Source organism: Platalea leucorodia (genome assembly GCF_965183815.1).
Source record: "Platalea leucorodia genome assembly, chromosome: 23".
Taxonomy (NCBI): domain Eukaryota; kingdom Metazoa; phylum Chordata; class Aves; order Pelecaniformes; family Threskiornithidae; genus Platalea; species Platalea leucorodia.
The window spans coordinates 2,153,980-2,177,803 of NC_138845.1; the positions used below are offsets into that span (position 1 = coordinate 2,153,980).

Consider the following 23,824-nt stretch of genomic DNA (forward strand, 5'->3'; position numbering starts at 1 on the left):
TTCCTACCCTGGGGCAAACCCGAGGGCTGTCCGATGAGGAAAGGGTGCTTCTCTGGCCCCAAAGCCCGAGAAGCCGTGCTTCAGCTGAGGGCCGTCCCTAGCTGTGCCCGAGGACGTCTGTACCGCTTCATTTCTCCCTGGCCCCCCGTTTCCCACCTGCTCTCTCCGATGACTGTCCGCCTCCGTCTCTCGCTTGCCAGTGCCATTTCCCTTTCCATTTCGGACCGGGAGCGCTGGGTTAATGCCGCCCTCGTAGGGTGTCAGCATTGCACAACCAGTTAACCCTCTCCGGATAAGACACAGATGGGAAAAACAAAGGGAAGAAGAACCGAATTCTCTGCCGGTGACACTTTCTCCCGGCCAACAAACAAAAGTTTTATTAGCTAAACCCTCTCGGATGCTGCATTCCAGCTTGGTAACATTTCGGTAACACATTGCAAACGTTTGACTCATAGAAACTTGGAAGGCTGGAGCCGGGGGAGGGGGAAGAGCGTCACATTCCCATTCCCGGGCAGGGTTTGGTTGTCGGATTTCTTTTTTTTTTTTTTTTTTTAAAGAACTGAAACTTCTCTCTGTTTAATGAAAAAAAAGTGTTTGAGGCTGACGGCTTTCACCGGCTTGCATTGTGCTGGGGAGAGAGGGGCTGGGGGAGGAGGGCTTGGGCTGCCAAGGGAGGAACCCAGGGCAGCTGAACTCGCTTTTCTTCTGCAAGCTTTTTTTTTTTTCTCCCTCTGTGTTCCCAGGACAGGGTTGGCTTTCTAGGTTTGATAAAGCATTTCCTTCCATTGTCATTCTATACAGCCTCTGGGCCCTTCTCTCAGTCCCTCCCCTTTCGCCGTCCCCTCTCTTTCTCTCTCTCTCTCTTCCTGAACTTTAGTGAATCTTGAGATATAAAGAAAGCAGCTGCCTCCCTTAAGCTCATCTTGAACAATGAGACCTCATCTCCAAGGGCTTTAATTCCTCTGGATGCAAGGACAAAGCCAGGGTGAGTAGCCTGCTAGTGACTCTGCCGGTCACTGCCTCCGCAAACGCGGCCGGTCCCGGAGGGTGCTCGCGTCCGTCCCCGCAGCGCCGGGGTCCTCTCGCCGCTCCCGGGCTGCGGAGGTATCGTATAGCGCGAGAGCAGATGCCGTAAATGTTAAAAGTCTCGAAACCCAACCAGCGCCGCCCGGGAAAGCGCTAACGCTGTCCCCGTCGGACGCTGTCCCCGTCGGACGCGCGCTGGAGAAGGCTTTGCCACCCAGCTGCGTGCCTGGATTTGGGTCACCCGCTGGCTCCCCTCCTCCTGAGACCGGGCAAAGCCTGGCTCTCGGCAAGGTGGGAGGAATCCTGATCGCAAAGGCAAAGAAAAACAAATATGATGCAATCAAGCGTGACTCCGAGCCGGGCTGCGGGAGCGAGATCTTCCCCGCAGCTCTGGGGCCGCGCGATCCAGGGGCGACGCTAGAGCGGAGCTTGGCAAGGCACCGGGTGGGAGACGCCTCCACGGACCAGGGCGCTTGGTTTCGGAGGCGAGGGCTGCGTCGTGCGGATGCTGCAGACCTTCCTGCCGGCGTCCGTGGCATTTCGGCTCTCTCGCCTTCAACAGCCTCGTAGGAATTTTCCAGTCCGTTTTAAATGGCAAAGCGAGAGATGGGCTGGAGCACAGGGGAACTTCTGCTCGGCGCAGGGGATCGGCGACTCGCGACCGCCGCATCCCGGGCGGAGTGTGGCCGGCGGGGCTCGCTGCGGTCCGTGCTGGGGACCGCAGAAAGCAGGCGGAGGCGCAGCGTGTGCAGTCGTTGTAAAGAGCGGTATCTGGAGTCTGGTTTTGCCTGAGTGATCTGTTTAGATTGTGTCCTGCACAAAAAGCAGGAGGCAAAAATACAGGACATCTCGGCAGCAGCGCGGTGTAAGTTAATTAAGGGAATTTGGGACAAGTGATGAAGTTGCTGCTTAACTTGCAATGTCCAATGTGGGGTCCCAGCCTTACCCTCCCAGGAAACTGTAACCGATTCTCATGGGAGACGGCGACGGACACGAAGGCCTATCCCAGATAAAGCTTTAAGATCTTCCCAAGGGATCGTGCGCTGCGAAAAGGCACGTTGTAAACCTGCCAGCTCCTCCAGAGCGGCTTCCCAGGGCACTTGCTCCGTTCGGTGTGCACCAAAAGAGCTCTGTGTCCCTGGCGCCTCCCCGCTGCTCTTTCTGGCAGGCCTTTGCAAACAGCTAAAATACTCTCATCTCATGAAATCTTCCTTTCGAGGTGCTGGCGTTCTCGAGCGTGCCCTGATGTGCTCCCTGGTGCAGCAGTCCCTTTCTTTGCCTCCGCTGTCATGCAAACTTATTTTGCTTGCAGTGGCTAGGTGACAGAGGGAACAAAGGAGCAGGGACCGCGACTCTGAATGATTTCTGAGGTCAAAAAGTCCCCTCTCTCCCTTGTATCGGCTCCTCTATTTGCTGAATAACTTGCAATGCGTCCGCTGCCTTCGTGTTACTTAGGGGAATCGGGAGAAAAGTGATGTGCAGAATAAGTGCGGGTGGTGCACGTGGCCGCGCAGCGGTGCGGGAGCCTGCAGTACAGCCTGGGCTAAGGACAGCGGCACTAGGCGTACTCCGGCAATGGGAAGTACTGCGTGCTGAAGAGAAACGTTGCTGTGTTATGGCATGTTCCTCAGCAGCCTGGTAACCACCCGAGTTTGAAAAAGCCGAGGGGGAAACCCAGCGAGATGCAGCAGCCGCTGCTTTTGGGAGGGAAGGTGCTCCAGCAGCTCTGCTGCTTTTCCCATCGCTCGGCTGCCCCTTCGCTTCTGCCGTTGAAACCGTGTGATTACAGTGTGGTTAAATCGGGACCTAAGGGTTTATTTTTAACCTCAGTTGCTCGATATTAGCTCAGTGATCTGGTTAACAATACAACGCCACAAGCGATAGCGGTGCTGCCGCTGAGAGGGGCCGTGAACTGCGACGTGCTGGTGGGATCAAATGGCCTCGGTGGGAAGTCCTAAAGCCTTCGCTGCCAAAGGCACCACGAAGTGGAATGACTCCCAGGTCGAGGAGTCGATTGCATGCAACTAAATACAGCCCAGATGCTGTTATCTAATGACCCCGTGCCTCAGTACCCCCCCTCTGAGTTTCTCCTCTTCATCTCCCTCTGTCTCCAGTATCTGCTGTCTGCGCTGAAATATGATTCATAGGAAACAGTATCTTAGCCTCGGAAATACCACAGGGTATCTGAGATCCTTGGGATGGGGCATGGAAAAGACTGGTCCCTGAAAGCAAGTCTCCATGCCATAATGACCGATCCTCAGGTAAATTCTCCTAAAAGCTTTATTACAGGTGAGTTTCCCAAATCTCTGTCTTCTGCCCTGGAACAGGAAAGTCAGTCTGGGCTAGCTACGATTAGGAAGGGTTCCAACGGCTTTATCGCTCTCCTTCACCCCGTCTCTGGGCTCCTCAGGCCGAGTTCAGCCGAGTGAAGGTGGAGGAGCCCAGCCGAGCGGCTCAGCCCTGGCTCCCTTTGCAGGCAGCGGGGAGGAGGGGGCTCCTCCGGGGACCCTTCGTCTTGGCTAAAAGTAGATATTTGATGCGCACTCCTAATCTGGGCAAGTTGAACCCTTCTGGTAGGGGCTTTAGGAGAAGCAGCCGACGACTTACACATGGAAAAGACGGAGGAAAACCAGCTGATAAAGGGAAATTCAGATTAACAGGGTGAACCTGGGCACGTGCAAACAATGTGATTTTGTGTTGGAAAACACTGGAAGCGTACAGCTGAGAACAGAGAAAGTAGATCAGGTGCTGACTTCTGGATTTATTCTAGAAACCTGACTCTGGACAGGATTTGGCCGCCAGCGGGGGAATCAGGAGGACGTGCCCCGCTTCTCCCGTAAGGCCCGATGTGATACCCAGGCAGAGAAAATTAACAGCTGTGTCCTTGCTATGTTTTAATCTGACTGGAGTTGATTCTTTTGGAAAATAGGAATGTTGATGCTGCCCGTCATAGACGTAGGGCGTATTTGCAATGGGGAGCTGTATTTTAGGAAGCAATGCCTAAAGAGGCTATAGGAGGCTTTGAAAGGAGAAACCCACTGGTACTGTTTCTGGTATAATATGGCAGTTGAAAAACCAAGCCTGATCTTGGGCCTCATAAACAGGAATGATCAAAGAAGGTATAAAAGAACACTCTTATTACTCATTAAAGCATTACTGAGACCATCTGGGATTCTGCGTTGGTTCAGGTAGCCGTCGGAGCGCGGCGTGTCCTTACGCTATAAACAACCAAAAAGTTGTCCTGTATTCTGCAACGTATAAACTGTTCAAAACGTGACTGGAAGTTTTCTAGGAGACCTGCAGAACCTGTGGCTTGTGCAAAAATCGCCTAGAAAGCCTGTGTAGTCTGTTATGCGGGAAGCCAGAGTAGGCTAGATAAATTTTTGAGCTATTATCTCCTTAAAAATCACATTTCTAGTCCAAGACGACGTCAGGTGTTTTCCCTTCATCCCAGTGCAGCTGTGTTTGTGCCATTTGCTCTTAGCCAGAGACCTCCACTAAATCCAGTGGCTTGGGGCAGCACTCCGGTATCTCTGGAAGCGGGCTAGGAGTTGTAGTTAGAGACGCTCGGGAACGGGCAGTGGCTAGCTGGGCATGAGCGGGATTGCTCCCGGGAGGATCAGAGCCGGTCAACATAAGGGAAGCAGTCACCTTCACCTTAAATCCCATTGACTGGTTTGAAGGAGTGGGATAAACCCGGGCTTTCAATGCAGCGGAATGAGGGAGGTGAAGTGAGCATCCCCAGACTTGATACTGAACAGATCTCGGGTCTGCGGCAGGAGGAAACCTCCGAAGCTGCTGTGCTACCGCCTGGGACAGGCGCTTTTCCAGCGGGAGCTGACGTGTGTTAGTATAAACGTAGATGAAACCTTCAGATTTAATGGAGCTTTGCAGAGGCATAATTGTGTTCCCTTGATTTTTCAGGAGGAGATGAGAACTTTACTGCCACTTCTGCCACTGAATCCTTCCCCACCTCTGTGCCCATAGTCCCCTCCATAGCAGCCTCCAGGAGCTCATCCGTGTTCTTGGCACTTGCACAATGAGGAAATTGGCCAGCATTTCCATATTAGCAATCAACTTTCCAGGGATGTTGCATGTATTTTCCAGCAAGGGATGGAACAGCATCAGCAACCCTTTTATCCGCCAGGCCAGGACCGCAGTTCTGCAGTAGGAAGGACCAGACATTGCTTAAAAAGACGCAGACGAGAGCTTTCAGAGTGCAAGCGTCCAGAGAGGCCGTTCCTTCAGCACAGCAGCTCTGTATTCAGGCCGTGCCCTGGCGCTTGGCCCTCGCGTGTTGTCCCTGCTGGGATGTTTTGGCAAGGCACGGGGATTGCTGCCGTCACCGGCGCTGCACCCTGCCCCAGCCGTTCCCTCTGACCAGTGTCACTGCAGCAGGCAAGTGGGCAGACTGGGCAAAGGCGGGAGGGACCAGTGGGATGGCAGCGCTGCTCTGTAGATGCTTGTCCCCCTTGATGTGGCTTCTTGGCGTCTTGATGGACTATCGGAGATTTTGGCGTTCATCGCCCCGGCTTTATGGCCCCGTTCCCTTGGTGAAGCTGAGCTTGGGGTCGCTGGGTGGGGGCTGTCACGCAGGGAAAGGGAAACTGGGACAAAGCGCTGAGAAATGGCCACCGGGAGCCGTTGGTAAGTTGGGGCTGAGGCGAGACGACGTGTCTGGCCACCCTCGTGGTGCGCAGGGCTGGGAAGTGGCCGGTACCCAGCCGTGACCTTATTTCCAGTGACACTTTCCCCTTGGTATCTCTCCCGGACAGACACAGCCATGCATTGTTTGCGTCGCCAGGAAAATGCACTTTAAATATATATTAATTGGGCTTGGTTAATTCATCAGGAAGTTTACTTTAAAAGCAAATAAAACCAGTGAGCAGCTATAATGCCAGGAAACAGGTAAACTTCTTTTCCCCCCGAACAAACCAGGCGGGCGAGGCAAAAAAACTCTTGCCTGAGCTGCAAGCATTTAGCAAATTTGCGATGGCTGCACCTGATGGTTATGGTATCACCAGGCAAACTGCGAAAGAATGGGTTTTTGTGTGGTGGCCACACAGGAAGACTCTTGTGGCCACACACGTTCCCCCATCCTTGAAATTTGCTGTCCGAGGCCGTTGCGGGGCTATCGGTGACTCTGGAATAGTTATTCCATCAGCCCGTAGTCGGATCTAGTTTGCTGCTGCCTTGGCATCCTTCAAATGCAAAATGCACCGAAGAGGGGGGGGGGGGGGGGAAAAATCATTGCGCTCTGCGTTGTGCCGGGCCTGGCAGAGGCGTGCGGGTCTGTAAAACCCATCCTGAGCTCCGCAGCGCCGGTGCAAACCTACAGCAGAGCGAGCGTGTCGGGGCCCGAGGTGCTGCCGCTCGCGCCCCTGGAACGGGGGGCGGAATAGGAGGAGATGGAGCCTCTCCCGAAGGTCGCCGGGCCCCTGCGGCGCTGCTGCAGCCCTGGGCTGCCAGTCCGTGGCTTCTGCTAGTCCCCAGCAGGCTGGGAGACAGGTAACACCGCGGTTCAGCCTGCTTCAGCCTTTTTTTCATGCCAGCCTGCTCCTCCCTGGTAACTGCTCGCCGTCCTTTGTTCTTGAACCATATTTCTTACCGCGTCGTCAAACGCGCTCAGCGAGACGGAGAAAAGCGCTCCCTTTCAGACACAAAGTCCCAGGACAACCCCGGCCTTTTTGTGTCCTTTTTTTCTGTGCTCGCTTTCATGCTGGGAGAGCAGTTTTTCCAGCCAGCCTGGCTTTGGAAAAGCCCAGAGCACTGGACATGTGCGGAATGAGCAATGCTGGAGCGTCGGGGCTCAGCCTGGAAGACCCTGGGCTGGATGGAAGGACGGCAGGATGGATGGCCGGACAGCGGGCAGTCTCACAGGGGAGGAAAGGGCTCGTTCTGGGTTTTGAGGACAGAGCATGGCTTTGAAGGGAACATAGGCTTTCCAGAGATGGATTTTGAGTTGGAGACATCGTGAGGCTCCGGGTTTGAAGCAAAACTGTTTCCTCCATCTCTTTGTGCCCGCGCTTTAAATGCGGCAAATGGCACGTGCTCAGCGCCGGTCATTCACGCGGTGACACCCAGACCCTGTAACTCCCCCGCCAAGGGCTGCCGCAGCCGCGGCTTCGCCCCGGCGCGGCGGCTGATCCGAGCGCTGGCAGCACGCACCGGGCCGGGGAGGACCCGGCTGCTGAGTCCTGCTGCCTTTTCAGATCCATCTCGTCGCTGTGACTTGCCTACACCAAAGGTTTTCAGCAAGTTGGAAAAACGGTGTGAGATTCCTGGGCGTTTCCCAGCCCTCGGCATCCTCTGGCCCCTTTACGGAGGTGAAACCCTGAAATGATGAGATGCTCAAGATCATATTGCTGTGCGACTCCGAGGAATGATTTATAGTCTGGGGAATATAAATTCTGCTCTGCGCAGATGTAATAAGAAGGGATCCCTCTTCCCATTTCCTGAATTCATGATATTTAAGACAAGTGAATCTGCATTAGAACAGGGGGAAAAAAAAAATCTCTGTAGCAGATCAGAAAGGAAACGTTCCTATACGTGAAACTAAATCTCAAACCAGAACTGAGACAAGCAAAGCGGAGGCCAGACACAGGGCCGTGGCTGAAAGCCATCCGAAGTCGCAGGCGTCCGAGGCGGCGCGGGGCAGGCAGAGGCTGCCGCCGGCCGGCTCCGTGCCTCAAACCAAGGCTGCGGGCGGCGAGAGGTGGCTCCCGTCTCCTGCGCAGGCTGCGAAGGCACCGCGCCGCTGCTGCTCTCCTCGTGCAAACGCTTCTCAAACTTTGCTTCAGAGCCGTCGGGCTGGAGCAGAAAGGGGGTTTTTAATGAAGTTGGGATTCCTGCCTCACCTGTGGCGTCGGGGATGCGCGGGGCCGAGCTCCGCCGCGGCTCTGGCTGTCGGCGGCGGTCCTTCGCCAAACCCAGGAGTCGGGGCTGTCGCTCCCCCTTCCCCGGGGCGGCACGGCTGGTTCCTGGGACGGCAGCACCCACCCAGGGCCGCGGCCAGGAGGTTGCCTAATCCCTTCTGCTTTCTGCACGCGCAGCGCCAGCAGCGTCGCTGCGAGGGGAAGAGGATGAGGGCCTTTTTCAAGGTTACAAGCCTCTTATTTTTGGACGCGTTTCCCTACGGCTGGAGCTGACCCAGGCTGCGAGCTGTTGAAGTTTTAGGTCCTTTGTTTGTTTAATTGAAGTGCTGTTTGTTTTTGATCACAGGCATTAGATAGGCGCTTCCTCTGCAGGCAGGAAGCAGTGATTTCCTGTTCGTTCGCTGGCCAACTCTCACTGCGCAGGAAACCTCGCTCTGCTGAGTGTTCACTTTTCGTACAACGTTTTTGGAAGGTCTTTTGTGTTGTTGTTTTGTTTTTTCTCTTTTTTTTTTTTTTTTCCTTCTTTTTTTCCCCCCCCCCCCCCGCCCCTGCAAGTGGTGCTGGTGGTGTTGGGTCTCCGTAGGAAGGATGTGTAGAGACAGCCCTGAGTCAACACGCGCCGGGCTGGGCGTGCTGGGTGATGCTCTTCGCTGAAAATGCTTTCATTTCGGCTGAAATCTTTTGGTGAGGTCCAAAACGCAGGGAAGACAGCGGCCGTGCTGTCTTCACACCACCGCCAAGCCTCCTGCTACCGAACCCGTTTGGTTTTGACAGTTATTTGACAGCACTGTGTGTTACTGCGGGCAGCGTGAGGCTGTCTTCCTCGTGCTGTTGTGGACCCCACTCCGTGCAGTCCCCATCCACAAGCACCTGATTTCTTTGCAGGTCTCACCAGTCTCTAACTGCTGTTTCACTGATGTCTGCCTTGTAGTGAAATGTTTTTGGGGTTGTTTTGGGGTTTTTTTTGTGTTTTGTTTTTTTTTTTTTTTACAGGACACTCTTTCGTTTACTGTTGAGGAAGGCGTATTTGTAACGGGTCATTTAAATGACTTGGCCGGTATCACATAAAGACTCAGCGCACGAGCAAGGAGTTAAACTGAGACCTGGCTCAAATCTGCTTGTTTGCTTGCTGTGCTAGAAGGACCTTTAGGCAGATGAATACTCTGAGGATGCAGCAGGTGAAAACTCGATTACCAATTAACTCTGCGATAGATGGCCGTGCTCGGTCTCTGCCCAGCGTGGCTGGAGCGGATGGTGTTCCCCAGCTGCTCTGGAAGCGCAGGCAGCTCGTTTCTCCTCTTGCCGTGCCCCGCCGGCACAACTGCGTGTCCAGGTCCATCCCGTGAAGCATCGGAGAGGAGTCGGGGATGGGGTCAGAGCCGATGCTTCGCGCCTGCTTGGGTGTTTCTGGGGTGGAAGAGATGCTCGGGCTTTTCTGGCACACCGCGAGCGGGCGGAGCGGCGGTTCCTTGGCAGCTCCGTGCACGCAGGGGTGTTTTTACTCGCTGTGTTTATCCTGGTGGCATCTAGGAGCTACCCCAGACAGGGCTCCACTGCAGCACAATGCCCAGGGGTGAAGCACTGTGGTATCAGATGGCTCCAGCCGCAGGAAGCCCGGATAGACAGACGGACACCAGCCACAGGAAGCTCGGGCAGACAGACGGACACCGCTGCATGAGAGCTTTCAAACTGCCCCACGGCACCAGATGCCGACCGTCAGGGCCGCGCATACTTGTCTGGCCAAGTTTTTAATTATTTTGCTGTCGTAAAGGGGCTCCCCTGCAGGGAGGGAATTTGTGATGGGAAGAAGAGCGGCTGTAGGCACAAAGCGGGGAGAGAAATGGCAGGGGAAGGGGGAGCAGGGCAGCTCCGAGCCCCGGAGGCGAAGGGCGGGGGGGATTAAGCCTGCAAATGCCCTTGCACGGGAGAGAAGACGGTCGAACGTTTTAATCGGCGTTGTGCAAGAGCTGCCGGCTGGGGCCGCAGGGGATGAAAGGCCCAGGGGATGCGCAGAGGGACGGGAGCTGGAGGAAGGAGAGGGCAGGATGGTCTCTGCTACGGCCACTGTGCCGGGCTCCAGCCTCCGTGTGCTTCGGCCACGGCTCGTGCTCGGGGCATCCAAGGAAAACCTTGCTGGGACTGCTCTCGCACGGCCCCGGCCCGCGGCGAGCGCGTCCCCCACCATCTCGGCCTCCTCTCCCGCCTCGTTCCTGGAGAGCTCTCCATTCCCCAGGCCCCTTCCGATCGTTGCATGTCGCTGACATCATTCTTAGTTGCCATGGAAAAGCCAGGTTGTCCAAAACACGACCCCTTGGCCTCATCCCATGTGTGTCAGGAAATGAAGGGTTTATAGTACATCTCTGCAATGGAGCAGGAACAGCCGGAGCAGGAACCGCGGCCCGGGGACAGGCGCGCAACCCACCCCCGTCGCGTGCTGCCGGGCGCGCGACCCCCGGCGGCCTCGCCCATGGGGAAATGGGGACCTATGTCTTGGGGCTGCAAGGCTGATTTATGTCTGCGGCGTTATTCCTGGGCTGCTGAGCATTCTGCTTCGGTCTGAAACGCCCCCGAGGAGAGGCAACCTGAAGCATTTATGCTGGTGCCCAGGGAGAAGGCAGAAAGGCTGCAGGAGGCTCTGAGCAGAGGGAGAAAATGGGATAAACTGGTCCCTAGGGCTCCTGGCCGGGTGGAGCAGTCGTGGGTGACCAAAAGCATCTCCCACCCGAGCCGCGGGGTCCTGCTGCTTTTGGAGGGGCTGTGATGTGCAGGGAGAAGAGCAAAGGCGTTTGGGAGCCTTGGCCACTGAAATTTTCCCAAAGCCAGAAAAAGCCGTCCCGGAATGGATGATTACCCAAGGCCTCGCAGGTAGCGCGGGGGCTCGGGAGAGGAAACGTCGGGTGCCGTCCCGCGGCAGGGACGGGACGCTGCTGTTAAAGGCAGCCTTTGTTTAGGCAGGAATTACAACCAGACTCTCTTCTCTCCTGCAATGTTTGGGAGTGGAGGTGTTTCCCCGAGGGAGAGCTGGAAGCCTTATCCCTGGATCCCCTGAAACCAGGCCAGAGAAAGCAGGAGGTGTCCTGCCCTGACCACAAAGCCAGGCTGGATCCGCTCCCTCCGTGCAGAAGGAGCACAAAAAGCTCCCGGGAACACCTGAAGCAGCCGGTGGCTTTGCCGACGCTGGCTTCAACTTCCCTTCCAAATCTGCGGCAGGGCCAGCCTTCAGCTCGTCACCCGGGCTCGGACGTGCGTCACCTCGGATGCAACGGCTCTGCAGCAGCTCAGGCTTTGACACACTTTGTCTTGCCCCTGCCCTTCCTGCTCTCAGTTTGGCTGGGAAACGAAAACGCTGCTTCTCTTGCTGTTTCCAGACAGAGCGGCTGAGCGTCTCCGGACGGACGAGCTGTAACGTGAGAGTCTGAGACCCAAAGAGCCTCGAGTTCTCGCCATTTCATGTTGCTGCGTCCCACTGCTGCGCTGGGCGGTGCACGCAGGCACGCGTGCGTCTGTACATGCGTGTGTCCGCACACGCGTGCGCTGCTGTGCATGCTTGTGTTAGTCCTGGTCGGTGTGTGGCTGGTGTGTGCCCGTGTACGCTGCAGCCCTGAGCACCAGGGAAGTAAATAACAAGAGGAAAATGACCCTCAAACAGCAGCGTGGCCTGAATCTGGTTTCCACTCCCTAGTGCAAGCTCGTTTCGAACCTGGAGGCTTTTTCCAGCTCGCTTGCCCCTCAGCCACGCTGCCCGCTTGAACCAGTCCCCCAAAAACAGCGGCGATGAGCTGGTTAAACAGCACGCTCATTTGGGGGATGTGCTGGAAAATAAAAAGTTGGAGCCTTTCAGTTTTGCATACCCCATCCGGGGGCACGGTGCTGGCACCAAGCATGGAAAGTGCCTGCGTGACTTGTTTTGGTCTCACTTTGCTTGATAACTTGCCAATGCCACAGTCAAATTACCCCGGTAAACAACAGCACGAGCCAGCTCAGACTCAGAAACGGGGCTGGCAGCGACACAGTCCCGACCCGATGGTGCTGGCCGACCCGCTGCACCGCGCTGCAGGCTCCCCGCTGCTTGCAGTGGGTGTTTCGGGGTTAAAAATAGACTCCAGATTTCGGTTAGTAAATGCGGAGGCAGGGAGCAGAGAGCAGTTTATCAATGCCAGGGTTTCCCCTGAGACACTGAAATGAGTCAGATAAGAGACGGGCACAACCGTGCACATGCCCTACTTCACCGGCGCTGGCAACGCTGCTCCGCGCACGGGCCGTTCTGGGGAACTTTTTCTATGCGCCGAGGTGCCTTGGAAGCCGCAGTCCCGATGGATGCTCGGTATGAGTCATGTTCCTACCAGATTTAGATACTTTACAGCATCCTACTCTCGTCCCCTTTTGAAAACATCGCTCTCTGCCATCAATCTGTTGTGCCTCAGCCATGAAAGAGCTCTTTTCTAACCTGGCTCAATTCCTACTTGTATGTTGAGCTCACCGAAGGGGCAGCAGGGCCGGAGCGAGCGTGGGGACGGCAGCGGAGCACCGGCGTCCCGAGCGGACACGCGTGGCTGCGAGGCACCGGCCTCCGCTGGCATCCCAGCCGCCTGGGGTGCAACGGCTCCGCGCAGGGCCGGGCAGGCGTCACCCCAACTTTTCTACCACGTGCAAAAGAATTGCTTCTGATGTGGAAGCTGCATAACTTAAGCTCCATCATCCTTGGGTTGTAGAGAAGTATGAGTGAGGATTTCACTGTCCCCGAGAATTTCGCTGTCCCTGTTCCCCAGGCAGCTGGGCTCGCACGTGCAGGGGGGTTTGCAGGTAGCAAAGTCCGTGGTCTGGAAATGCTGGAGGGGTCCCAGGTTCTTTCGGCTGAACAAGCACTGGTAAAGTCTGGTTGTATGAACAAAACTACTGCTGCAAGGTTTTCTTGGGCTCCCAAACATAAGGGAGTGGAAAATGGGGATCAACTGCTAATGGGATAAGCAGAGCGCTTGCCACCGCCGATATATTGCTAACATTTGGGACCTTTAGAGCAGCTGCAAAGGGAGGAGAGGGGGACTGACACAGTGCCGTCACTGCTGCTCGGAGCCGGGTGTCCAAGCGGGTGCTCGGAGCCCGCCGGCGCCGTGCGGCAGGGAGGGCTGCCCAGCACCGCTGGGAACAGAAGCGGTTCCTTTTCGGTGCCGCTTTTGGGACCTCTGCTGATGTGCATCATCCAGTGATGCCTGAACATAAAGACGTGGGACGCTGTCTTTACGTCCCTTGCCTTTCCACTGTCTCTTGACGGTCATCAAGGCACCGGCCTGTGTTTTCATGGGGTTACAGGTTCATCTTGGTCACCCTGACCCCCTGCCCAGTCCCAGCTTCACTGGGGGTGATGGAGACTTAGCTGCAGCCTCTGCCCCGGCATTGAGACGCGCGGGAGACGTGTTTGAGCCGCCCCAGGCTGGTTATAGCGCACAAGGGCAGCAGCGTGCTGCTGCTTTTAGCAAAAGACCCTCGCTTGCAGGGTTTGGGAGGTCAGACTGGTGCCGTGCCTTGTCTCAGCCCCGCGGGGAGGGGGACAGGACCGAAGCCACCCCCCGGCTCCCGCCCTTCCCCTCCGGTGCCCCCGCACCTCCTCAGTCCCCTCCCAGAGACTCCCGGCACCATCCAGACCCCGATGCCTCTGTGTCCCTGAAGTGCCGCATCTGCGCACGAGGAGCTTTCTGATGCTCTGGAGCCCTTTTCCCACAGTGACAACATTTCCAAAACCAGCAGCTGGGGCCTCAAAATTACCCCAACCTCATTTTTCAGAGGGGGGTGGCACAGGCAACACCGAGCTTCCAAATAAACCTTGCCGTGGAGGAGGTGCAGAGCCAAACCCCAGCGCGGGCAGCATCCCGCGGGCAGCATCCCGCGGGCAGCATCCCCAGCGCCCCAGCCTCGCGCCGGCCGGGTCAATCGGCTTGGCCAGGGGTGGGCAGCGGGGCCAGGACCCGCGAGTTAATCGAGGGCACTTTTTGAGGACTAATCCCTCGCTCGCCTGCGCAGCAGCGGCTTCCTGTTTGACTCACACCTGACAGCCCCGCTGCAGAAGTCGGGGCCTCTTGCGCTTGCAAGCAACTGAATGGGGCTGTTTACAATTAGAGAACATGGGATTCCCAGAAAGAGGCTCAGACCGGACATCCTGAAGCGAAATACCCCAGGCGTCACCGGCTAAAAATAACCGTAGCAGAACAGTCACCAAACAAACAGCGCGTTAACACCAGCCCCGGCACCGAGCTCTCACGTATCCCATGGCACGGGGGGAGCGGCAGGCGGAGGGGCACCGAAAGCACCGGCTTTCCCTACCCCTGCGGGGTTTTTCTGGCGTGACATGGTGCTACGAAGGCTGCTGGCTGCCCCTTGCAGTGATTTCTCTTTGTTTCTGGTTTATTTAGTGGGAGGGGGGAGTAAGGCAAGGGTTAAAATATAAATAAAACAAGTTTCAGCCAGAAATGGCTGGTGGCAATCAGTTCAGCCCACTGATGGGCTGGGGGAAGCTGTGGAGGATGGGAAGCGGAGCAGGAACAGCCTCCGCCGGGATGGGGACTTTGCTGGCCGGCTCCGGAGCTGGACTGGGCGTTCGTGGCTGCGTGGGCCTGCGTCGCTGCGGCCGGCTCCAGGGGATGTGAACAGCCTCGGGAGCTGCTGCTCCTCATCCGATGTCTGTGCTGGGAACACGTCTCCCCCCGGGACCCCCGGCTCAGGCTCACGGGGGTCTTTATAGCAGATGCTCCCAGCAGCCCGGGGGACCCAGCCCCGCGGCACCGCTCGGCTCTCCGTGGCGGGTGGAGCGGCGGCAGCTGCAGGGTGATCTCCGTAACGCTGCTGTGCGTTTCCGAGCTGGGTCCCGCTGCGGTTTCCCACTTGCATCCCCAGGGTAAGCAAGTGCTTGACCCGAGAGCCTTTTTCCAGCCTTTCTCGGGGACCATAAAGCGGCCGGCAGGAACAGATTGCACGTGAAAAAGAGTCAACAGCGCTCACTAATCGTCTACGAAATTTTCCAGGCCCCGAGTCAGGGCTAGGGAAGGGGAAGATGCTAAAGTGCCCGGTCCTTAGCGCGGGGCTTAGAAAACGGGGACGCGATGGTGGTGGGACCAACCTCGGCCTGAGCTGAGCCGCGGGTTGTGGTAGCCCCAGCCCAAAGCAGAGAGCTGCCGGCTTTGCGCCTCCTCCCCGACGCTCGCCAGCTTGAGGAAGAGAAAATAAGATGGATCGGAGCAAAAGGGCACAGAAAGGATGATAAAGACTCAGCCCAGCAGCCCTATGGTCCAGGCAACCTCTCCCTAACAGAGATTTCAGAAGACAGGAGCTCCCGTTAAAAGGCACTTGTGCAATAGGTTGCTAGGGAGGAAGTTTCTCTTTAACCCCAGGCAGTTAGTGGTTGATTTATGTCCTACAGCTTTAGATTTTACAAGTTGCAGGGGTGTTGCATAATTTGACCCCCTATTTCTTACAAACTTTTTCTTTTGGGGAACATCTGCCTCAGGTGCCTGATACCTTGACGACGTAGAGGGAAGGAAAATTCTGCGGCTCAGGTTATCTTACTCATGAGAGCGAATCCCCGCGGAGCTGGCAGGCAGCGGTGGATTTGGGTCTTCCTGAGCTTTACCCAGGAGACCGCCCGCTTTTCCTTGCTAGTTGTATCCCCCCAAAAAACCCAGAGGTTCCATTGCTGCGTGTGCCCAATTTCTTCCGTTTTCTTCGTGTACCGAGTTCTAGTTGGTGGCTTTTGATCTTAAGCAATAAATATGGCAGTGGGGAATACTCCAGGAGTGGGGACCTGTGGAGTGGGCTGCCGCGGACAATTTTGCACCGTGTCACTTAGTTCATGTAGGTGTTGGCCCTGGACTCGATGGCCCTGGGAACAACTTCCAGTCCCGTGGACCTTCCTGGGCACCAGCTATCACTTGGTGGGAGGCAATTCACTTCATGGCAGGGGAGGGAGGCAGAAGTCTTCTGCCTCATGGAAACTTCGCTTGGGCTCTCTCCTGATTTGCCATTTGCCTTTAACCTAAAATAAAAGTTATTTAGACTAAAAGCGCACATTAGCGACTTGTGAACAGAAGGACAATTACAGGGAGAAAACTAATTTCCACCAGCGTGGTGGGGGAAAGACACTGCTACGCTGAGCCGCGGTGTCCTCCCCAGCAGAAGAACCGGTCCAGGTTCTCTGCCTCCAGCTATTTGGAACGACGATAGTTTGTGAACTCGTCCTCTTGTTCTTGGCCTCCTCGGAGTCCCGCCATGGGCTGTCTCGCTGCTTCGGCAGCAGCAATACCTCCAGGCCTTCCCGTCGACAGCCGCCCGTGTAGAAAGCTTCATTTGCTCAGCGGAGGACCGGGCTCCTCCATCTGCTCTCGACCAGGGCAAAAGCGGAGCCGCAGCCTGGCGGGGATGACTGCGGAAACAGCCAGCTCAGAGTAAATACTGCACTGGAGGGACAGGCTGCCAAGCACCAGGAGGACGATATTGGTGCTGGGAGATGCTGAACGGAGAGTTGGGGCGATTCCTGCTTTTCTTGCAGACTCCCCTGGTGCCCTTGAGCGAGCCCGGTACCCGCCTGGGCATCGGCTCGCCCCGCGTGCAGAGCAGGGGGGACAGCGTCTCCCTCCTCTTTTCGTCTGCCTTGGTAATTGGGACCGGCCCTTCCTTCGCGTGGATGTCTGCTGCCGTTTGGAAATCTGAGCTTTAGGTTGTAAATTCTCGAAGGGAGGGATTTTTCTCTTCCTGGGTGAGCGTGGGTGGCTCCGAAGCTGCTCCAATTTTAGTCTCCCCACACCACCCAGATATAAAACTGGGCATCTTGCTGCATCTGGTCCCGGGATATTCATTGTCCGGGAATCCCCGGGTGACCAATTATGCCAGCGGGAGCATTCATGGAAACAGGCCATTTTCTGCGACGGCTCAAAGCGTTTGCAAAAGGTTGGTAGAGTCCCAAGAGCTTCTGGCAGCTTCATTTTATTTTGAAACCGGTTGGCCCCCAGCTGGGTGTGAGAGTAAAATGAAAGGATGCGAGATAAACCCACTTGTGCGAGAGAGTGAGCCGCTGCCCGAGGCAGCGCAGCATCAGAGGTCGTCATTCTGAAACCGAGCATGGAAACTGCACCGAGAAGAAAGCTAGAGAGCAGGGTTCGGGCTCCTCGCCACACACGGTGCAGACCACACTAAAGAGCTGCTCTGCCTGGGGACTGTCACATGCACTGGGGCAAAAGAGAGACGGAAACCTGAAGGGCAGCAGGCAGCTCTGACCGGGCAGATGAGCGCTGACAACAAAGGTACCCTCGTCCTCTCCGGGCTACTCTCGTCCAACCCATCTTTTGTGTTTAAATGTGTCTTTGGGCTTTCTTTACCCTCTGCTCTTTGCTGAACATCTCTGTCGTGTTGCTGTGATTGCCACCATCGCTGCACGGGTGGCTTTAGGCATCCCCTGGCTTGAGCCGCTCGGGGGGACGAGGAGACAGGGAGGTGGAGGGGAGTGAATGGCGAGGCACGGAGAAGAGGCGGCTCCGATCGGTTGTGAAAGCGTGCGTTTGCGTCTTGTTTACTGCCGAGCGAGCTGCCAGCCTGCTCAGGAGCCTGGGTACCGTTCATCAGGAAATACGGTCGGTGCGTGCTGTGTTTGTAGCTCCGGCGCCTTGTGACCCAGACCATACCCTGCCCAAGGGCACGCAGGGAGTTAGGGATTTTTAGTCCGGTTGACCCATTTTTGTGGGGTGCCTACTGCGTTATGACCGCTCTTGCTTGGATAGCCCCCGGCCAGCATCCCCGTCCCCTCCGCTGGTACAGCCTCTTGTATTTCAAGTAGCTGAGAGATGCTCCGGTAGATGGGCTGTAGCAAAGGGCTTAATACAGAGGATCTCCTGGTGGACATCAGCCAGGAAGGGAACGGCCGACAGGCAGGTGGGTCTTGCTCACGTTCACCATGGGCTGCTCACCATACAGCATGTGACAATCTCCGAGCTCCCCCCGCTCAGGTGAGAAAGGCAGGCATTGCCTTAGGCTTAGCGTGGTAAAAAGCAGCACTGGCTCTCGCGGGACACCAGAGCTCTCCAATTTCCAGGCTAGATGCTCAGTTACAGGCTTTCACCTTCAAAGCATGCAGTTCTCATTGCTGCTCCTCAAGACCCTCCTGTGTGCACTGCACTGTGGACGCTGTGTTGCCGTATGACCCACAGCGTGGACGGCTTTATTGGACGTGAGCTGACCTGACGCTGGTTCTGGGCGCTAAACCATGATGGTATTCAATAGCTGCAGCATTGGCTTACGTGACATGAACGACTTTTTCTCCCTACACCAGTATTCGCCTTGCAGAGCCCTGGCCTGGGCCAAGTGACTGGAGCCAGGACATGCGGAGGGAGCATCTCTCCACTTTCTTCATCCCAAGACAGGTGTTACAGCTCTTCTCTTGCCACCCCCTGGTACCTCCTTGCTCTCTTTCTGTGAATAGGTTGGAAAATTGCATCAAAATAGAAATGTGCAGGTCACAACACCACGGTTAGGAGGAGGGAAGCTGTGATGGAAGAACTTGTCGAGTTTTGTCCTACCTCAAAAGTGCTGAAACTGGTGTAACGCTCCCACACCCCAGCCTGGGAATTTCCAGCTAAAAGCAACTGCTTTTGGTTCTCTGGGCTGTAGAAAAAGCTGAGCACATGCTCAGGGTGCCCTAGTTGTTTGAGAAACCGGGACGCAAATTGGAAGAGCTGGCACTTTTGAAGTATCAGGACCCTTAACGCTAAATCTCGTGATCTGTAGGCAATCTGACGTGACCTTTGGATGGTTGACCTTGGCAGCACAACAACTGTGTTTCAAGCACCTCGTCTCCCGGCTTTGAGGGGGGATAGCGAGAAAGAAAGGAGAGGGAGAGGATGCGGCACTAAGGAAAACTGAGCCCCACACACGATGGGACGTTGTTGAGAAGTGGGGAAGAAAGTGGAGGAACCTCGTAGAGCTCGTGCAGCAGGAAGGCTTTCAATCCCAGGGTTCCTGCAACCACTTCCAGGCCCAGAAATCACCTTCAGGGCTGTTCTCTGCAGCTGGAGGACAGCACCGTCTGATCGTGGTCAACAATTAGCGCAAATTAGGGTCAATTGGCATCGGTTAGCAAGGAGCAGGAGAGAGATGCAGCGGACCCTCTCCTCTTTCACCCACTCTTTCCTCTGTTGCTTTCCACTTGTATTAAAGCTTCATCAGTTATGAGCTCTGGTTGTCTTTGTTCCCCGCCTACGGCAGCGAGGCCGAATGCTTCTTTGGAGGAGAGAGGGAAGGAACTGCATGAGAAAAGCAGCTAGAGATGCTTGCAGGGCAGGTGCCAAAGTGCAGCGAGCCACTGAGGATGCTCCAGCGTAACTGAAGGCTTCAAGGAAAGCTGCAGGGACAAAATGAGCAAAAGATAGCTGCTTAAAAATCCTTTTGTATCAGAGGTGACAAGCTTTTTTTTTTAACAGTCTGCACTTGAGTTGTCAGATGCTGGTGCAAACGCTTGGAGAACAGCACGGTCCCAGAAGGACTGAAGCTTTTGAAGGGTATTAGTTTCAGGTAAGATCTCCAAAAAAGAGGCTCTTTTGTGGCATTTATAACAGTTTTGATTGTGCTGAGTCCGATGGGCGATTCTGGAGGCCTTGTGGACTCTGTAGTTCCTGGCCAGGCTGTAACGGGGACCAGAGATGAGACCTTGTGGAAGAAAAACCTTGGGGAGGGTGTCTTGATTCAAGCAGTAAAATTCTGAGTGGGGGACAAGAGAGCACCGGACGGGTCTCCGGCTTTGGTGGGGAATCGAGGCAATGCCACCAGGCGAGCGGCCCGTAAGTGACAGCCTGAGATGAGAAAAATGAGGACAAAGTGACAACTCCAGGGACAGGACTGTGAAAATGCCAACGGGGAGCTGATAACAAGTGGCCGGGAAGGCTTCACGCAGCAGGAGAGAGCGCAGCACCCACGGCAGAGCTGCTGCCCTCACGGGGAGGAAAACTTCCAATGCCTTCCACTAATGACTGAAAATACCTAAAAGAAGCAGAATTTACCTATTCTGCCTGCTGAAGAGGGTTAATTCACAGGGCTGTTGAAGGCGCAGCCATGCACAGTGGCTAGGCTGTTGTGCTTAATGTTAAACCACTTTACTTACAGAAGTAAAGCGAGGAAGCCCGGTGGTTAAAGCTTACACCACACGGATGGGGTCATTCTTACCATGGGTGTTTGTGAGCTCTTATCAAAACCCCGAAAGAACCCTACTGAAAGGATAAAAAGGGTAAAAAGTCTCTTTTAATGTTTCTTGGTGGGCTGATATCCCATGTGTCAGAGAAAGCCTTTCTAGGGCTGAGCATGAGCTTGGAGCCTTCAGCTGACATTGGGCAAAGAAAACCTGAAAAAGAGCAGACTTGACAAATAAAAGCTCTTTCGGTGGCAATTTCAGAACTTTATGCCCAGCCCACATTCACCTGCTCCTTCTCTGTGTTTCCTGGGAAATAGGGATATGATGGTTTTGGATAAATGGTTCTCACTGTTCAGAAAATGCCAGTGGACCCGGCTCCTCACCCTGCAGTCGCAGGCAGAGCCAAACCCCTGTGGCCATGGCGGAGAACGAGCCACGTCTCATTATTAGGAGGTGGGGGGTGGCTTTTTTTTTTTCTTTTTAAGCAAAACAGGATGATTTCCAACCGATTAATTTGAATCTGAAGGATGAGTAATCGCGTGGTCATGGGGATCATGAGGTTACAATTGTTAAAAGGAAGCCTTAAAAATTGTTGAGTGTCGTCTTCAAAGCTCACGCAAGGGCAGCACCCGTGTAATGGGGACCACAATGTGCTGAAACGTTACTCAATGAAACCTCAAACTAGACTGCTTATTGTATAGGCATTGGTTTTTAAAAATAGCTCTGTTGGAAATGTTCATATCCATCGTGGGCAATTGCAGTAGAGAAGGTTGGAAGAGAAAATCCGGGCAGCTACAGGGGTGTGCGTTGGAAATAGGAGCGTGCACGGGCAGGATTTTCTGCTCCTTGCTTTTGGGATAGCGCTGTAGGAGAGGAAAAGAAACCTTTAGCTCTCGGCAAGAGGAGGTGGAGAGGAAACGGACCCTGAGTCAAAGCTGAAGAGGCGACAAAGGGCGCAGGGAGCGGCGGTGGGAAGGGTGAGTAGGCAGCGCGGGGCCGCAGCCCAGGAGCTGCTCCCAAGGCGAGTAACTCTGAGCTGGGCTGAGACCTCAGCAGTTTGTCCTGCAAGGGAAGGCGGCCCTTGAAAAAGCCGGTGTGAACGATGAGGAGCTTGTTGGTGGGATCCAGCTGATGTCTGTCCCAAGAAAAATTCATAGGCATCTGGCTGTGATGCCTCTCCCAGAGCCTCCTTCCTCCAACTTTTATTTACCTCCCTCATAAGATAAAAACCCATCAGAGTTATTAGCGCCATTTCAAAGATGCCATCAACCGCAACCAAAGCCACGGCTTAGCCAGCAAAGTGTTAAAGTCCGTCCCGGCAACTCTGCGAGAGGGAGGGAGCTGGCCAGGGGCAGGCTGGCTCCCGGCTCTGGCCGCCCTCCCTGCCAGCCAGGGCACGCGTGTGTCTCGGGCTGTCCCCTCGCTTTCTCGGCATTGCTGTGATCTGTTGTCTGCTCATCCAGACATCCCAGCTCCCCTTGGCTCTGCTGGCATCTTCCTCCCTCCTACCCCATCATCGGGGGGTTTCACTGCAGAGCACTTTGTGTAGCTGCACCCAGAAATCCTCCCTGCTCCTAAGGCCCGTGTCCCAGCTCCAGGAGGAAACCCAAGCCATAAGGGATGTCCCCGCACTCAGAGGTTTTGCCTTTGCACTCGCTGTCTACCGCTGCTGGAAGCTGCTTTAAGCAATGTCACAGTGGAGAAGGTCTCCTTTGGGATGGCAGCGCCATGGGCTTGTCCTGGGAGAAGGGAGGGCTGAGCCGAGGCGGCAGCCTGGAGCAGGCTGCGAGCCGGCCGGGGAGTCCCCGGCAGACCTGGCCCATCTGCCGTGGCGTCCAGAGGGCTGGGAGGCCGTGGAAAGGCTGCCAGCAGCGCTGCCAAGCATGAAATGGAAACATGACCTCAGCTTGAGAGCAAAACTCCACTCCGCTTGGACGTCTGGCCACTTCTGCAGCGAGGCTGCTGGCGGGGCTGCCACCTCGGCCCCGCTCCTGGTGGCCCTGGGGAGCTCGTGATGCCCGGAGGCTCGCTGGCAGTGCTGCGCTGGCCAGCCCGAGCTGTCCTTCCCAACAGCCTCCCTCATGAGGGACATTTGGGTGAGTTAGAAGCCACCAGGACTGGCCTGGCCGTGGGTAGGCATGCGGTTGCTCAGCAGCCTTTGGGCACATCCTTGCGCGGGGGTTTTAGACCTCTCCATCCTCACAACTCGCTATGTTTGCCTCTTTGGTCGTCATCTTTAGCTCTCTGAATGTGCTCGTTCTGCAGTTGTCAGAAGTCAGTTTGGGCTCAAAAGCGGCTTTCAGAGGCGCTGAGGCATGGACAAAAGTTTTGCGCTCAGAGCTTGGGGGACTGGGGGGAGAAGAGGAGGAGAGCTGGTGCCCAAACTGACTTCAGAAGGTGGACTGGTTGGGTGCAAGCAACCCCTGGGGCACCCAGGCTGTCAGGAGCTGGTGGGTTTATTTGCCTGGCTGAATTAATCTTGGACCAGGCACTTCTCTTCACGTTCTCTGCCAGGGACCGTGAGCTCTGGATGTTTCCGAGCACGTTGCAAGGGCATCTGTACATGTGTCTGCGTCCACTTGGTGGCACTGTGTCTGCCTTGGGTCCTGCAGGTGAGGCGCCTGACCCGCTTTTGGAAGATGCTTTCAGGTCCTCAGATTGGGTGATGCTCCAGGGAGTGACCTGGTGCCAGCCGCAGCGGTGATGCTCTGGGTACCCGCGCTGCGTGGCTGCAGCCAGGCTCTTCACCATGGTGCATGGCAGGAGCAGCAATGAGGATGAACCGAAATAAGAGAGGTTCTGGCTGGATACAAGGAGGAACTTCTCCCCTATGAGGACGGTCAAGCGTTGGAATGGGTTGTGCAGGCTCCGTCCTTGAGCCTTTCAAGACCAAAGCCCCAAGCAACCTACTCTGATCTCATAGCTGTCCATGTTTCAAGCAGGAGGTTGAACCAGAGACCTCCAGAAGTCCCTTCCAACTTGAATTATCCTATGATCCTGTGACAACTCTTCTGGCCATAGTAGGAACTTTGCTGCTTATGCTCTCACATCTCAACCCATCTGCTGGCAGCAGCCGGCATGTCCTCCTCCCACCCACCTCCTTGACCATCAGGGTGTCCAGCTCCTGGCTTTCTCAGCGTGTCTCTCTCAGCAAGCTCCAGGCATGATACAATCCGTTCCACGTCGCTCGTTTGCACTGCCGACGCATTCGCCGGTGAATCGGCACCAAGGAGCCGAGCGTTGCCTCCAGCCTCTGCAGGCAGGCTGGGAGCTGAGGTCATAGCTTGCTGGGTGGAAAGATTTACTAGCACGGTCGTTCCTGATGTGTTTTCTGAGCCTTTTTGAAAGGCAGGAATCCACCTTCCCCTGCAGACCCGCCTAGTCTGGTGGCGTGGCTGCTTTGCTAAGTCTGGAGACAGCTCTCCGGCCGTTCAGGGGGACCCCGTCCAGGAAGGGGACAGCACGGTTGCTGTCACAAAGCTTTAAAACACATTGGTCTTCCCTCTCTAGCCCAATCCAACCTCACAGGGTTTCCTATCCCAGGACTGGAGCGCTTGGGTGAGCTCCACTTTCTTATTAATAAGAGAGCAGGTATCGATTCAAGCTGTTGAACTGATGGAGAAAGTACCTTGCCCCTGATGGACACTAACATCCCTTAAATGCTCCTTGTTTCTCATTGAAATCTGTTTATCTCCATTTGGATCTTGCTCTGGTGCTGGACAAGAAAGATCCTTCTGCACGGAGAAATATTGCCCCTTGCAAA

The 23,824-nt window shown here is 55.6% G+C and overlaps 1 protein-coding gene across 1 annotated transcript in view; it reads left to right on the plus strand.

Moving 5' to 3' along the window:
* The first annotated feature begins 866 nt into the window (after positions 1 to 866).
* Positions 867 to 23,824, plus strand: part of HDAC7 (histone deacetylase 7) — an 89,293-nt gene continuing 66,335 nt past the window's right edge. Inside the window, exon 1 of the mRNA XM_082332587.1 lies at positions 867 to 985. Coding sequence (XP_082188713.1) covers positions 967 to 985 — 19 coding nt within the window. The 5' untranslated portion in view covers positions 867 to 966. The remainder of the gene's footprint in view (positions 986 to 23,824) is intronic.